The following is a 14,832-nucleotide window of genomic DNA, read 5'->3' as shown; positions in this document are numbered from 1 at the left end:
ATATTAGAAAACAGGGAGTACAGGTGTGGCCCAATATCCCCAGATCGAGCCTATAAAATAGAAGTCACATAACTAATAAAAACTAGGAAGTTCTAGACAGGACACAGAATTGCCCCACTGATATTTAAGCCAGAGTACACTGCCACTAGTTGGTGCCAACCACATCAGGTTTAGCTAGAGATTTGAACTTAACAGTGAAACTTCTGGGATTTTAAACTAGCTAGATGACCTGGTCATTTTATCCATGGAATAAGATGGTGCCACATTTTATGCACTGAGTTTTTAGATACCAGTTATTTTATTTGATAAGTTATGCTGTACTTATAAGCAAGAAAGTGTCATATGTACCATACAGATCATCGTAACAATAAAATAATGAGGGAAAGGGGTGTTTCAGAAAGGAAAAGATTTTTTTCCCCCCAGTTTTGGGGAAGAAGAAAATGAAGGAAGCCTATAAAGAAATGGTCTGTGAGCTGAGCAGATAGCATGTGTAGAAATGGGAGAGAAAGGGTGTTTTAGGAAAAGAGAAAAACTCTGGCAAAGGTACAGAGGAAGGGCTTCAGCCTGCAAGGAGCACATATTATATTAAGGCAAAGTATAAGAAGACAGACAGCAAAGACCTTGAATATGAGGCTAAAAGTGTTCAACTGGGAGTCACTGAAATTGATGAGCAAAGAATGACAAGATCAGAGCTGTCCTTTAATAAAGATTAGTTTGACATTTCTTTGTAAAATGGATTGCGGAGGGTGGTTGAAATAGAGGCAGTTAAAAAATGCAATGGTTTTAGCTAAGTGGTAAGGAGGTCTGCATTAAGATAGAAGGCATAGGGACTCCCCCGGTGGTGCAGTGGTTAAGAGTCCACCTGCCAATGCAGGGGACACGGGTTTGAGCCCTGGTCTGGGAGGATCCCATGTGCGGCGGAGCGGCTGGGCCCCTGCGCCATAACTGCTGAGCCTGCGCTCTGGAGCCTGAGAGCCACAACTGCTGAGGCCCACCCACCTAGAGCCCGTGCTCTGCAATGGGAGAGGCCGCCAAAGTGAGAAGCCCGCGCACCACGGCGAGGGGTGGCCCCCACTCACAGCAACGAAGACCCAACACAGCCAAAAATAAATAAATAATTTTTTAAAAAAAATTAAAAAGGGAAAAGATAGCGGGCATAGCTAATAAGGTGTCCTGAGTACAGCAGATATACAAATATTTTTTGAACGAACGAATGAATTTGGAATATGCAATATTCACATCTCGGTAGACCCTAAAAGACTGAATTTGAAAATTTCTATTCTTCTTAGCCAGATCTGAGACCAGGAAATAGCTCAGGTTGTAGCTGTTAATCAAATCACGTGGGAATGATTTAAAATCTTAGTGACTTCAAATGGATTAACCTCCAGATATGATAAAGATCATAATATCATTTTTTATATAGTGTCTTTATAGCTCAAATTATTTTCTTATCTTCTTCATAATGATCTCAGAGAATAGGTTCAGTCATTTCACAGAAGAAGAAAACCACATGAAAATGACTGGCCCAAGAATGCTATTAGTGTTAACACCAGGTTAGAATTTGGAGAACTCATTGAGTTGACTTTTCAATTAGCTCATTTTTTTAACTGACGCAAAATTCAAAAGGAAAAAGTTTTCTTTTTATAACATACCCATACATATCACTCACCTCTGTTACCAAAGGTGAGTGTTCTTTATGTACCCTGCCTATGTAAGCACACCAGAATTTATCCCAGTTTAATAAAGCACACTTGTATGTATCTATGTATGTAGGCTCACTCTATCAATGCACAACTGCTGGCTCGATATACACACTGTTCTGCACCTACTCATCTTGGAGATGATTAACTTCGTGGACCTTAAATGCTGATCTTACCCCGTGAGGCCCAAAATATTGCCTCTTAATGACTTCAACCCACTAAACCTGTTTAATCTCAAGCCTAGTTCTACTCTTGAGGACACTCCTAAAACAATAAACTGAACATAGATTAGGCTGAGAAGTCCCAGTCTGAGGCTGGCTTTAGCTTTTTAAGTTGATCTCTTTATTAACGTAGAGCAAAGACAGAATGATCAGAGGTCAATCAGTAATATGTTTACATCATTAATGGTATTTTGCATTTTTCAGTGCCTATTCATTTTGAGCAAGCTCCTGGGTAACAGTGATCTATTCCAGACAATCATCATTAAAAGGATGCTATATAGACTATATTTAGAGGGAATGAAAAAACTGGAGTAGGGAAGAACAAGAAAGGTGAAAATAAGTTAAATGTCAACTTAATAACTTAAATATCAAGTTAAAATTTGCAATGAATCTAGAGAAAAAGCATACAGATTTTTGAAATAATTATTCAACTTACTTTGCAGAATACATTTGTGAGGTATAATCATTGGATGAGCGAGGGATGTAATCGGTGCATGTCATAACTGAAAGAAAGATATCACCAGGAAAAAGTTAGAACATTTCAAAAATGAAATGGGGAAATTTCATGTCTCACTGTATAGTCTTTCAAACTAAATAACAGAATACAACTTGGGCATCAGAAATTTAGAAAGACTATGCAGTAGGAAATACCTCACTCTTCTAATAATGGGTTTAAAGACTTTTAGAGACAGTAAAAGAAGCTAGAATGCAAAGGGTATGGTAAAGTGCTCAAAAGTCAGTACCAACTGAACTCTACCTTCACCCATCACTGATCTACAACCATGGATGAAGCAACTTCCTAAGCTCTCAGCTGTGCTCATAGGCAAACTTAAAATGCAAGATCTATGTCTAGGAAACCACATTATACTTCTTCAGCTTACTCATTCTCTGGGTGCTTACCCTATTCTGAATAAAAGGTCATAAGAATGACTTGCAGGAAGACAGATTTGGAGCAAGAACCCAATTTTATTAGAAAACTGTAGCTACTGCTGTATATAATCAACAGCAGAAAGACGTAAGTATGCGTCTGTATTACTATTTTTTCAGCTTTGTAGTAAAGGCTTTACGTTTGGCAAAGCAGAGACACACTTGAGGAACTGATGTAATACTCTGATATATCAAACCATCAAGTAAAGAGACTTCCACAGCTAGTGTCCTCTTCACCTCCATGACTTCATCCAGAATAGATACCGTCATGAGGCTTGACCCTAATGATTTCATCTGGGATAAATACTGTAAATATTCAACTCAAGTTTGACAGATAGCAGAATCCTATTCATTAGCACTATCTCAGTCCATATTGTAGACAGAGTAACATCACACAGAGCCTGTACCAGACTCCTCAACTGTTCAAGAACTTCCTCCAACAACTATAGAGGTTGCTCTACTGTGATCAGGGACTAAGGGTGAACCAACTAACTTTATGTCTAGCTGGGTTCCCTGAGTGTCTGATCCAAAAAGGGAACCCTGATCAAGATCAGATGCAGGGCCAATTCATGTCCAATAGTACGATAAATCATCATCTGAGAGTTTATCATGAATCTTGTCCACTGCCGTTGTTCAAAGTCTTTGAAAATACTTAATGGCAATTTGCAGATTATGTTAATCCATAATCACTTTGACAAAAATGAAGGGGATCTCAATTAGATCTAAAGTTCTTAGCATTCATCCCATAGAATGGAAGTTCATTTGAAATTCTACATAATGGTTCCTTCTCTGCTGACAAGTACATTCAAAAACCCAAATCCTTCTCCTCCTCTGATTTAAGTTAATTCTAGAAGAGGTCCACAAAACGTCCTGGGAGATCTAGGCCAATTTTTACTTCTCTAGAGAATGAATGAGCCTTGATCTTTGCAGTACTTGGGAACTATGAAAGGCTTATAAAGAGTCAGGGCAAGGGACTTCCCTGGTGGTCCAGTGGTGAAGAATCCGCCTTCCAATGCAGGGGACAAGGGTTCGATCCCTAGTTGGGGGACTAAGATCCCACATGCCACGGGCAACTAAGTCCGCGCGCCACAACGACTGAGCTTGCGCGCCTCAACAAGAGAGTCCGCGTGCCACAAACTACAGAGCCCACGTGCCATGAGAAAGAAAAGTTCGCATGCCACAACTAGAGAGAAGCCCGTGCACCGCAATGAAGAGCCCAGGTGCCGCAATGAAAGATCCTGCGTGCCTCAAGGAAGATCCCGTGTACCGTAACTAAGACCCACTGCAGCCAAAATAAAGAAAGAAAATAAATAATTTAAAAAAAAGAGTCAAGGTATAATCTGCTTAAAATCTGTAACTTCTCTGTCCCCTTGCTAAGCTGTGGGACGGCTGCCTTCCTACTAAATTGTAAAAGTATTAAGATCATTATTGTATGTGCGCTAAATACCCAAGTTTTCTGTTCCCTTGTGACAAAAATTGCACTGTGAGGTGGGATAATCAAGTTTCAATGACCTATGTCAGCTACACAACAAAGCCAGACCCCGGAATAAAATTACACAAAATGGAAATAGAACCCAAATTTCTTTAGCTTTGTGTAAATAAATCTGGATGTGTTTAACTTTGTACTGGTTAAAAGAAAAAGCGTGGAGATGAAGCAAAACCTTGAAATATATCCTGAAGGTAAAACTAACACGACATCCTGATGAATCTGTATGTAAGGAATGAGGAAAACGGGAATACAGGATAATTTCTAGGTTTTCAGCTTGAGTAATTAGAGGGACAGTGAAACCACTTCCAAAGATGGGGAAGTTCGGGAAAAGAACAGATTTGGGGAGGGCTAAGGGAATAAAAAGCTTTCACACATTTTAAGTATGACTTTCCTTTTAAATATCTAAGTGAAGATGTCAAGTAGGCAGCTGGATTCACAAATGAAATTAGGGGAGAAGTCAGACTAGAAATACAAATTTGGAATTCGTTAACAATGTATAAAACATTTAAAGTAATGTAGTAATGGATCAGAGGATGCAGAAAGAGCAAAGATGGTAGACTAGAACCAAACCCTGAGGCCCACCAACATTCAGAGTTCAGATAGTAGAAGAAAGCCCAGCAAAGGAGAAAGGTGGGAGAAAAAATAGTGGGAGGCAGGATACAAGGAGAGAAATGTCCACAAGAACTAGCACTTTCAGTTACTGAAAGTAACTAATGACCTTGACAAAAGCAATTTCATTGGAAGAGTGGTGACAGAAGCTAAATTTGAGAGGGTTGAAGGGCGAATGGGAGGTGAGAAAGCGAGTGAGGGCAACTCTTTCCAGAGGTTCCAATGGGTCATGGAACAAAGAGAAGGTCTATATCTAGTGGGGGATGTGGACCCAAAGGACGGTTTTGTGTTTTAAGATGGTAGATACTGAATCATGTCCCTTTACTGACAGGATGGATTAAGAAGAGAAGAACATGACGATGCAGGAATGGTATTAGGATAACCAAAGTACCAAAGTCCTTGGGGGAGGTGAGAACAGATAGGGTATGAAGCACAAATAAAAGGTTTTACCTTTGACAGGAGCAAGAATACTATTCCAATTCTGACAAGAATGAAGAGAGATAATATGGGTACAAACACAAGTAGCTTTGAAGATCTGGTGGTGGTAGGATAATAAGGGAGCTTCCTGTCACAGAGAGCTTCTGTTTGAGAAGGAGTCATCAGGTAAGCATGAAGAAAGGTGAATGAGTATGGGTGCTTCGAGAGGAAAGAAGTGGTGTGAAATATTAAAAGGTAAAACTCATGAGTAAAATGTAGTAGGGTGCCCACTTGAGGCCCTGTGAGTAAATAGTCAGCTAGGTGTATAAATCATCCAATAATGTTCAGCTATTTGAATGCACTTATAGAGAAGGTAGAGAGTTGGATTAAATTATGACTGGGGTTTAGCAAGAAGAGTACAAGAGGCCAAATTATTGAAGATATTTGTAAGGGAGTAATTATAATAAAGAACCATAGAATCTATGCTGAGTAAAAAGGGACAGGAAAACAAGAAGGACACTATGGGTATTGGATAGGTCATCTATATGGATGTTGAAATTACCAAGAATAATAAGAGTCTGGATGGAGAAGAAAAAGAAGATCTAGTCTTTAAAGAGCAAAATGACTAGGAGTTCAGTCTGAGGTAAAAAGAAATGTGGGGAAGAGGCACAAATATAGACTTCAAAGGAACCAGAGTTTTTGAGAAAAAAAGAGAAATGGTTTTCAAGAAGCAAGAAGACAACTTACCTCTGGGCCCTGAAGTATATAAGGAACAGGCCTTTTTCTTGGGGATGAGTGAGATATTAAAAAAATTAGAGTAGATACTTTTCATTGATTAGAGCTGTTTCCCATAGGTATCAGAATTAGCTATCTTCTTGAAAATGCAGATTCCCATCCACATCAGGTCTACTGAATGATAATCACTGAAGATGAAGCTAGAATTCTACATTACAAACAAGCACTCCAGATGACTCTTAGGTATGCTGAAAGTTTGAGAACCACTGGAACAGCATCTTTGAGGAAATAATATATACAACTCAAGACATACCATTTTTTAAAAAAATAGGCACACCATTTTTTAACACATGGGAATTATACAAGGTTAAGCATAATCATCTTAAGATATATCCCCCAAATAAATGTCTTTTCAAAAGTGTCTTACACAAATTTATCCTTTTAAAGTGTGTGGGAAAATAGGGAAGGGCACAGCTATTGGGTTGGCCAAAAAGTTCATTAGGGTTTTTTCTGTAAGATCTTATTTAATTTAATTTCAAGGAGGACTATTTGCCCTATGGAGCATACCACCATGATATGCCAGAGAAAGCTCATGTCTCCACAGGAAAAAAAAAGGACATTCTACAAATTTTTGTCTAACGTATGAATATAACTGTTCTACAGGAGAATAAGGGTTGGTAAGTGGATCCCTGAGATGGATCTCCCTCAGGGCCCAGTATCAATCTTGGGCTCTCGGGGGATTACTTTTCTTTTTTTGGCCTAGATGGATAGGTAGAATTATTTGGTTTTTAGGAAGGTAGAAAAATATCAAGCCCTCTGGAGGAACAGTCAGAGGTTGGCCCACAAACTTTTCTGATTTTGAGTAAGGCACTATTTATTACCTTTAGAACATCCAACCTTGAAACAAAAACACAATCACCAGGGCTTCCCTGGTGGCGCAGTGGTTGGGAGTCCGCCTGCCGATGCAGGGGACACGGGTTCGTGCCCCAGTCCGGGATCCCGCGTGCTGCGGAGCGGCTGGGCCCGTGGGCCATGGCCGCTAGGCCTGCGCGTCCGGAGCCTGTGCTCCGCAGCGGGAGAGGCCACAACAGTGAGAGGCCCGCGTACAGCAAAAAACAAAAACAAAAACAAAAAAACCCCACAATCACCAATCCCTGGGGAGTGAATTCCATGTGATTTTGTTCCTTAGCTGGTATGTCAATAAGGCTTATAGCAGAGCACAGGGATGAACACACAAACAAGGCAATGAAAGGATTCTGGATATTCTGAGACAAACAAGGCAATCAGTGAAGACCAATTATAAAAGAATAGCATCACCTGGTCACAGGAACACCTCTTCCATGGTGCACAGAATATGGTACTTACTTTCCTCCGACATGGTAAGGTTTGAAGCAAGGCTTGAAGCTTCAGGTTTCTGATCACTGACTTCGGAGTTGCTTACTTGACTGGGAAAACCAAAATGAATACATTAGCCCCTGACTGATCTGCTGCATTGCTAAAAGTGATTAAATCAAACCCTTTCTTCGTAGGTAAGTAAGAGGCAAGGTAAGTCTACTTTATGAAATACTTATTCTTGGTTTTTAGCGGCTACCTAAAGAGCTGGGGCCAGGGCTAGTACCTTCAGCATTCTACTGTTCTTCGTCATCACTTCAATCTTTGTATCGCTCAGAAATTCCACCTAAGCCACAGGCAGGTCGGATTTTCTCTGAAGACCACATGGTGGTAAAAGACAAATTCCACAACACCAAAACCTGCTGTCACTTTATTTCCAAAGTACCAAAGGGAAGTAGGAAGATGCTTGACTTCAGACAATGGTCCTCATAATCATTTGACAAGCTTTTTCAAATCATACACGTTTGTTTCCAAGAAGGGGTTCTGAACCTTAAAATGGTGCATTCTGCTGTATTTCCTTTCTCCCAATTAAAAATAAACAAATTTTTATTTGTTATCATTTCCAAAACTTAGCAACATCTTTTTAAAAAAACTTATAAGACAAATTAAGAGAAACTGTAAAAGATAAGTCATGTAAACTGGGAGGACAAGTCATTATGTTAGACACTTTAATGTTGGGAAGATCCTCACTGAAATTCTGAATTGGAGATTATACTTTCATCCCTCACCGTGTCCTCCCTCTTCCTTCTACCTTACTTTCCACTCTCCACATATTCCCTCAACTACCAGTATAGCACAGTGCTTAAGAGTGTGGATTCTAGAACCAGATTGCTTGAGTTCATATTCCACTTTGCCAAAACTAGCTTTATGACTTCAAGCAAGTCACTGAACTTGTCTGTGCTCCAGTTTTTCAACTGTCAAGGAGGGATAATTTATAGAAGCTACCTTTTAGGGTTGTAATAGAAATTAATGAGTTAATATATGAAAAGTACTTAGAACAGAGACTAGAACAGAGTAAGTGCAATATAACTGTAGCTAGTATTATTACAATACAAATTCTCCCCAGCCCAGGTATTCTTCCCACATTCATGTTCCCTATCAAGAAATCTGCTTTGCTGTTCTACACTCTAGGGAGATGTGGAGGACACTGTCCCAGACACTACACATATCTGGAAAGAGTAGTTTTAAAAAGAAAAAAATTTTAAAAAGAAATGTTATTCATAAAAGAAAATACACAGGACCAAAATTCTTAAAGCTCTCATTATCTTTTCTGAATGGACCTCTAATATTCAAGCATAATAAAGTTTTTTTTTTCCGGGTATATTCTCAATGTTCAAACAATTTTCCCTAAGATGTAATTAATTTTTAAAGGTAAATCCCCAGATGAAGTTTATTTTAATCTATTTACTCAACTGTCTGTATTTCTGGAATAGCACTTAATATACCAACCAAGATATTACTATGGGAATTGAGGGTAAGGGTAAGAAATCATACTGAATAGTTACATCATTGTTTCCCAAAATGGCTTATTTCTTATAATTACCTGAATACAGACTTCTGAGCCCCATCTTATGCCTAATTAAATAGGATTCCAAGGAGAAAGGTATAAACCCAGACAAGAACTTCACATTTCTGACTACAATGACTGGTCTTCTATGTGTACCTGAATAAGTCTGAGGTTCACTGTTATACCCACTGTTGAAAGACTATTTCTAGATCCTGTATCTTAGAAGGTATATTTGTATGGTCTGGCATACAATGGACCAGTTCCTAAAAAAGACTATTTCTAGATCCTGTATCTTAGAAGGTATATTTGTATGGTCTGGCATACAATGGACCAGTTCCTAAAATCCTATGGTCCTGTAATCTTATAGCAAAATCCCCTACCTATTCAACTCAGTATCTAGAGATTAAATAGAAACAACAGCACCAAGACAGTGAATTAACTCCAGCACTGTTAAATATTTAAAGTTATTGTATCTAGAAAAATTATTACTGTCTCAAAATATAATTATTTTCAGTTATATAAACATAAATTTTACTTAACAATGTGTGTATATTAAAAAAATGCTCAAAAATAAAATTTCCCTTCTCCAAAAAAGAGCAAAAACACCCAAACTCCAAAAGTAAGCACCACAAATATTTCATTCTCATTCAGTAGAACTCCTGTCAATAATTAACACAACCAACTAAAGAATGGATAAACAAAGTGTGGAATAGACATACAGTGAAGTATTATTCAGCCTTAAAAAGGAAGGAAATTCTCACACATGCTACAACATGGATAAACCATGAAGACATTATGCTAAATGAAATAAGCAAGTCAAAGAAAGACAAATAACTTATGATTGCACTAATAAGAGGTACTTAGAGTACTCAAAATCACAGAGACAAAAAGCATAATGATGGTTGCCAGGAGCTGGGAAAAGGGGAAAATGGAGAGTTATTGAAGTCTTTTTCTGGGGAAGGGTCAATGCTTGATAGTGAAAATATGACAGATTATTTAATTGGAAGTGTATAAGACACAGGGCTAGTGTGACAATAAAATAAATAAGCTGGAATGATAGTGTGTGTGGTGGTATAAGAGTAGGATTCTTAAAATTAAGATGTTAGAGGTGATGCAGTTACCGGCTCATATGGTTGGTAGACAAACAACAGAAGGTAAGAACTGTGGACAACTGAAAATCATGGTGTTGTGGAAGCGAGAACATGACATGCAAAGAAGCTGCCTCTTTTCTACAAGGGGAGCCTAGCTAATGACTAAGGTGTCCCATATCCATTTGGTAATTAATGATTAACCCCTTGGGTTTTCCTTATTTCTGTCTTCCCTACTATGTATACTGTACATCTGACTGAAGAATATTCACCATTGTGTCTCTTCCACATATCACAGGATCTGAGAGATACCATGAGATTGGTATATATTGTTGAATAAATAATGAATAAATGAAAAAAATCAGCACCTATGTGTTTCAAGGACAAACTTTTAGAGGAAAATTTTCACCTTAAACCAAATAATTTCAAAACGTAAAGATTGATGCTAAAAATCAAAAAGAGGGTAGTCAACACAAATCATGCCCATATACTAATCAGTATGTAAAAACAATTATAAGTAGGTCATTAAAAAGAAATTCAACTCTGTATACCTTAAAGTTTGCTCTCCTGATTCCTGCATCTTGGCTTTTTTCACCTGTAAAAAAATTATACAAAAGCATCAATGTCTTGATCTGTTTTTAAAATCATCTAGCTACTCAAGTGGCAGCCTAATATTAACTAATAAATTACAGGGTAACTGTTTCCTTTTGTTTCCCTTAGATTTATTTTATTAATCCCTATTATATTTTAGAGTTAGAGATGTACTTGTTTTTCACATGAGGTTCTCTCTTTTTTTAAATGAAAAAAGTGTTTTTCACATTCAAGGTAAAATAAAAGGTTTACCAGGATTTTTACTCAACACAGAATGTTTACCAGGATAAGGTATCCAAACTTGGATACAAACTGGTTAGTTTAAAATTTTACCAGACACACAGTTTTATTCTCAAACAGTAAGTATGGCAATCTCACTATCATCTAATCATTTATTTAACAGAAATATCTTTATATTCAAATTACTTACATGCCAAAAATAAAAATAAATTCTAATCAGGTTACCAGTAATCTAAAAAATATACTTCACACTATTCTGTTTTTTCCCCATATTTTCACCTTCTCTAATTCCTTCTAAGGTAAAAGCATTTTCATTGAAACAGTTTAAGAATCCATAAATGAAAGATCAATGGTTAATACTACTAAGTTTTCCCTGTTTTTTTATATGACAAAGAATCTGATTTTAGAGTTTTCTGATTAGAATTACTAGTTATAGTAGAAGTATGCTTAGTGTGCTTAGCCATACAAATTATTAATACTTAAAGTATTTCAAGCTGACAAAGAGTACTGCCAACCACTACAAAGAGTAAGAACTCACAGAGGCAGAAACTTTGCTAAACAATTTTAAATAAACATATCCAGTGGGAATATAGCTATTTAATATGATTAAATTTAACAGTTCAGACAAGGTAAATAATAAATACAAGTTAAATACAAGGCCCATACAACTTCTCATGGACAGCCACTCCTCATGAGAAAACATGACAAAATAAATAAAACCAAATACTCTTGGTTATTTGCTTATGGCATATCAACTCATTATATAATGCTGCCTAAATTTTCATAGGTACCAATAAAGATAAAGAAAAAAGGGGCATTAAAAAAGAACCCTCTAAGGACTTCCCTAGTGGTGCAGCGGTTAAGAGTCCACCTGCCAGGACTTCCCTGGTGGCACAGTGGTTAAGAATCCGCCTGCCAATGCAGGGGACATGGGTTCGAGCTCTGGTTCAGGAAGATCCCACATGCTGCAGAGCAACTAAGCCTGCGAGCCACAACTACTGAGCCCGCGAGCCACAACGACTGAGGTCTGTGCGCCACAACTACTGAAGCCCATGTGCCTAGAGCCCGTGCTCCACAAGAGAAGCCACCGCAACAAGAAGCCTGCGCGCCACAACGAAGAGTAGCCCCTGCTCCCTGCAACTAGAGAAAGCCTGAGCACACCAGTGAAGACCCAACACAGCTAAAAATAAATAAATAAGTTTTTTAAAAACCCTCTAAATTTAGAAACAAAATTATAGAAGCATATGAAGAAAAAAGAAAAAAACAAAAAACAAAGAACTTTGAGGTAGATAAACCCTTACTAAGCCATAAAGGAGAAAATAGACTGATTTTACAAAAACTCAAAACTTCTGTATGATAAAAGATACCAAAACCAACCAAGAGGTCAAGGAATTCCAGGATGGTATACATACTGTGACAAGAGAATTTAATTGTATTACAAATGTATGACATAACCTCACTGAAAGGCATAGGAGAAAAATGCGCTGATGGAATAACGCTGGAAAACACGTTTTGACTGGAAACTGAAAGGCTAAAGATAAGAAAAATTCAACTTTCTAGTTTATCTACTTAGACTTTCTAGTTTATCTATTTATGTCATTTCACAAATGACAAAATACAGGCTCTTGCTATAATATAAATGTGCTGTCCCTCCCACCTGAAGATGACAGTATTTACATAAGGTCGGATAATAATGTAATTTTCCAACAGTGGTGATGAATCTATGCTTAGCTCACCCAAAGACCCTCTTTGTGATCAAAGAAATGAATTTAAAACAGTCTATGGTCTCCTAACAGTAATCCATATAAAGAAAACTAGAGCACTGAGGAATCTAATTTATCAGTCTTCATTTTATTAGTGCCACAGAATAACAAATTTAGCTAGAGAACTAAAAAAAAGAAAAAGCCCTGGAGCAAAATTTAAAAATATACCATAATGGCCTTTCAAGTAAGAACTACGCTTTTTCACTTTCTATTTACTACAATGCCAACTCGGTACAAAGAGTATGTACTCATAAATAGAAATGGAGAAAATGTACTTAAAGACATATCTACTAAACAAAAACGTCTGGGGGAGGAAAATGTGTTATCAGCTAATTTTGTACCTTTCACAGCTCATTGTTAGCCTTGATTTGGGCAATTATGTCCTCCTGTAAGTCAGAGATAGGAAACCTTGGCACTAGAGGCAGGTAAACTAAAAGGATACAGACAGATTTCACTGGATTACAAAAGGATGGGTTCAAACAATACAATCCAGAAACTGACAGAATGTAAAATAGGGCAGCTAGTTTGGAAAACAGTCTAGCAGTTCCTCAAAAGGTTAAACATAGAAGTACTATTATATATAATCCAGAAATTCCACTCCTGACTATATAACCAAGAGAAATGAAAACTTATGTCCACACAAAAACTTGGACATGAATGTTCCTAACAGCATTATTCAAAATAGCCAAAAAGTGGAAACAACCCCAGTGTCCATGAACAGATGAACGGATAAATACAATGATAAATAAAATGATGAATGATAAAATAAATCCATACAATGAAACATTCAGCAAGGGAATGAAGTACTTATACATGCTAACACAGATGAATCTTGAAAAGACTATGCTAAGTGAAAGAAGCCAGTCACAAAGGATCACATATTGTATGAATCCATTTATATGCAATATCCACAAATAGGTCAATAGGAAAGTAGATTAGTAGTTGCCTAGGACTGCGGGAGGGAGGGAATTGAGGGTGACTGCTAATGGGTACAGAATCTCTTTTTGGAGTGATGAAAATGTTCTAAAATTGACTCTGGTGATAGTTGCAAAACTCTGTGAATATACTAAAAAACATCAAATTGTATACTTTAAAATGGATGTGAATTGTATCTCAATAAAGTTGTCATTTAAAAAAATGACAATCTTACAGGCATGTTATGACTAAAGGTTACACAAAAAGGAAGAACCACTGGCAAATTCATGAATCAGAGTTCTACTTGTGCCTCTGCTATAAAAAAAAAAATCATGCTTTAAATATAACAGAGCAAAGGAATACATATAACCCAATACACAAATTCAGAATATCCAGGTTCAAGGCTCAGTTCTGAGAGTTAATTCACTGTATGTCTACTTCTCTGCATCTGTTTTCTCAACTGTAAAAGAAAACTATGACTATTCCACAGGCCTGCTGTGAAGATGAAATTGGTGGTGGTAGTGGGGCGGGTGGTAAGGGAGAGAATGAATGAGAGAGAGGTGTTTATGAAAGACAAAGACATTGTTAAATTTTAATGTTACCACCAAAAGCAGCAAAAACAAAGCTGAATTTCCAAAATTTCAAAGACAAGATTAAGAAATACCACTTTCTAGATAAGAAAATTATATTATGCATCTCAAATGTCATTCCAGAACTATTCTGATATGATTTACAAGTGTACAACTATAGTGCCCCCTAAGTTTTAACAAGAGGCTAAATCATACTAGGGCTTGGTAAACTATACTCTTGGTAATAATAAATCCAACAGAAGTCTTCATGAAGCCTATAAAAAGGAAGATGTTTTTGTCAGAATTTATCCACCACTGCCAAACAAAGCATATCATTCTCTTTACTAGAAAGTCATACTCTATATTCTAGAAGGGGAAAGGGCTTGATCATAACCTGGATGAAATTATACACACAAAAACATTTAATGCTATTTTCTTTGATTGTGCTTACCAACAGTCATCTAATTATTAATTTTACTTCCAGAACTTGACATAAGGAAATGAGTATGTAGAGAGTGAGAGTAAGCATTCCAAATTACTAGAAACTGAAAGGTAAATACCCGTGGCAGAGACAACTGCCTGCTCCACCAGTGCATGTGGGGTGTGACTTGCGATGGGAGGCAAAAAACATGTCTTTTAAGTTCACAGGTACCTGTCCAAAAGAAGTCA

The 14,832-nt window shown here is 37.4% G+C and overlaps 1 protein-coding gene across 6 annotated transcripts in view; it reads right to left on the bottom strand.

Moving 5' to 3' along the window:
* Window positions 1-14,832, bottom strand: part of EYA3 (EYA transcriptional coactivator and phosphatase 3) — a 110,177-nt gene that overhangs the window by 45,988 nt on the left and 49,357 nt on the right. For 5 of the 6 annotated variants that reach the window (XM_081226693.1, XM_081226692.1, XM_081226697.1 and 2 more), the window contains 3 exons: window positions 10,637-10,680; window positions 7,464-7,543; window positions 2,358-2,424 (listed from right to left, as the gene is read on the bottom strand). In XM_081226693.1, coding sequence (XP_081082819.1) covers window positions 2,358-2,424; window positions 7,464-7,543; window positions 10,637-10,680 — 191 coding nt within the window. The other variant, XM_081226696.1, reaches the window with a different exon arrangement.

Source organism: Mesoplodon bidens (genome assembly GCF_964165515.1).
Source record: "Mesoplodon bidens genome assembly, chromosome: 2".
In the NCBI taxonomy this organism is placed as follows: Eukaryota; Metazoa; Chordata; class Mammalia; order Artiodactyla; family Ziphiidae; genus Mesoplodon; species Mesoplodon bidens.
The sequence above is the reverse complement of the archived record's forward strand: the minus strand, read 5'-3'. Positions and strand labels throughout refer to the sequence as shown.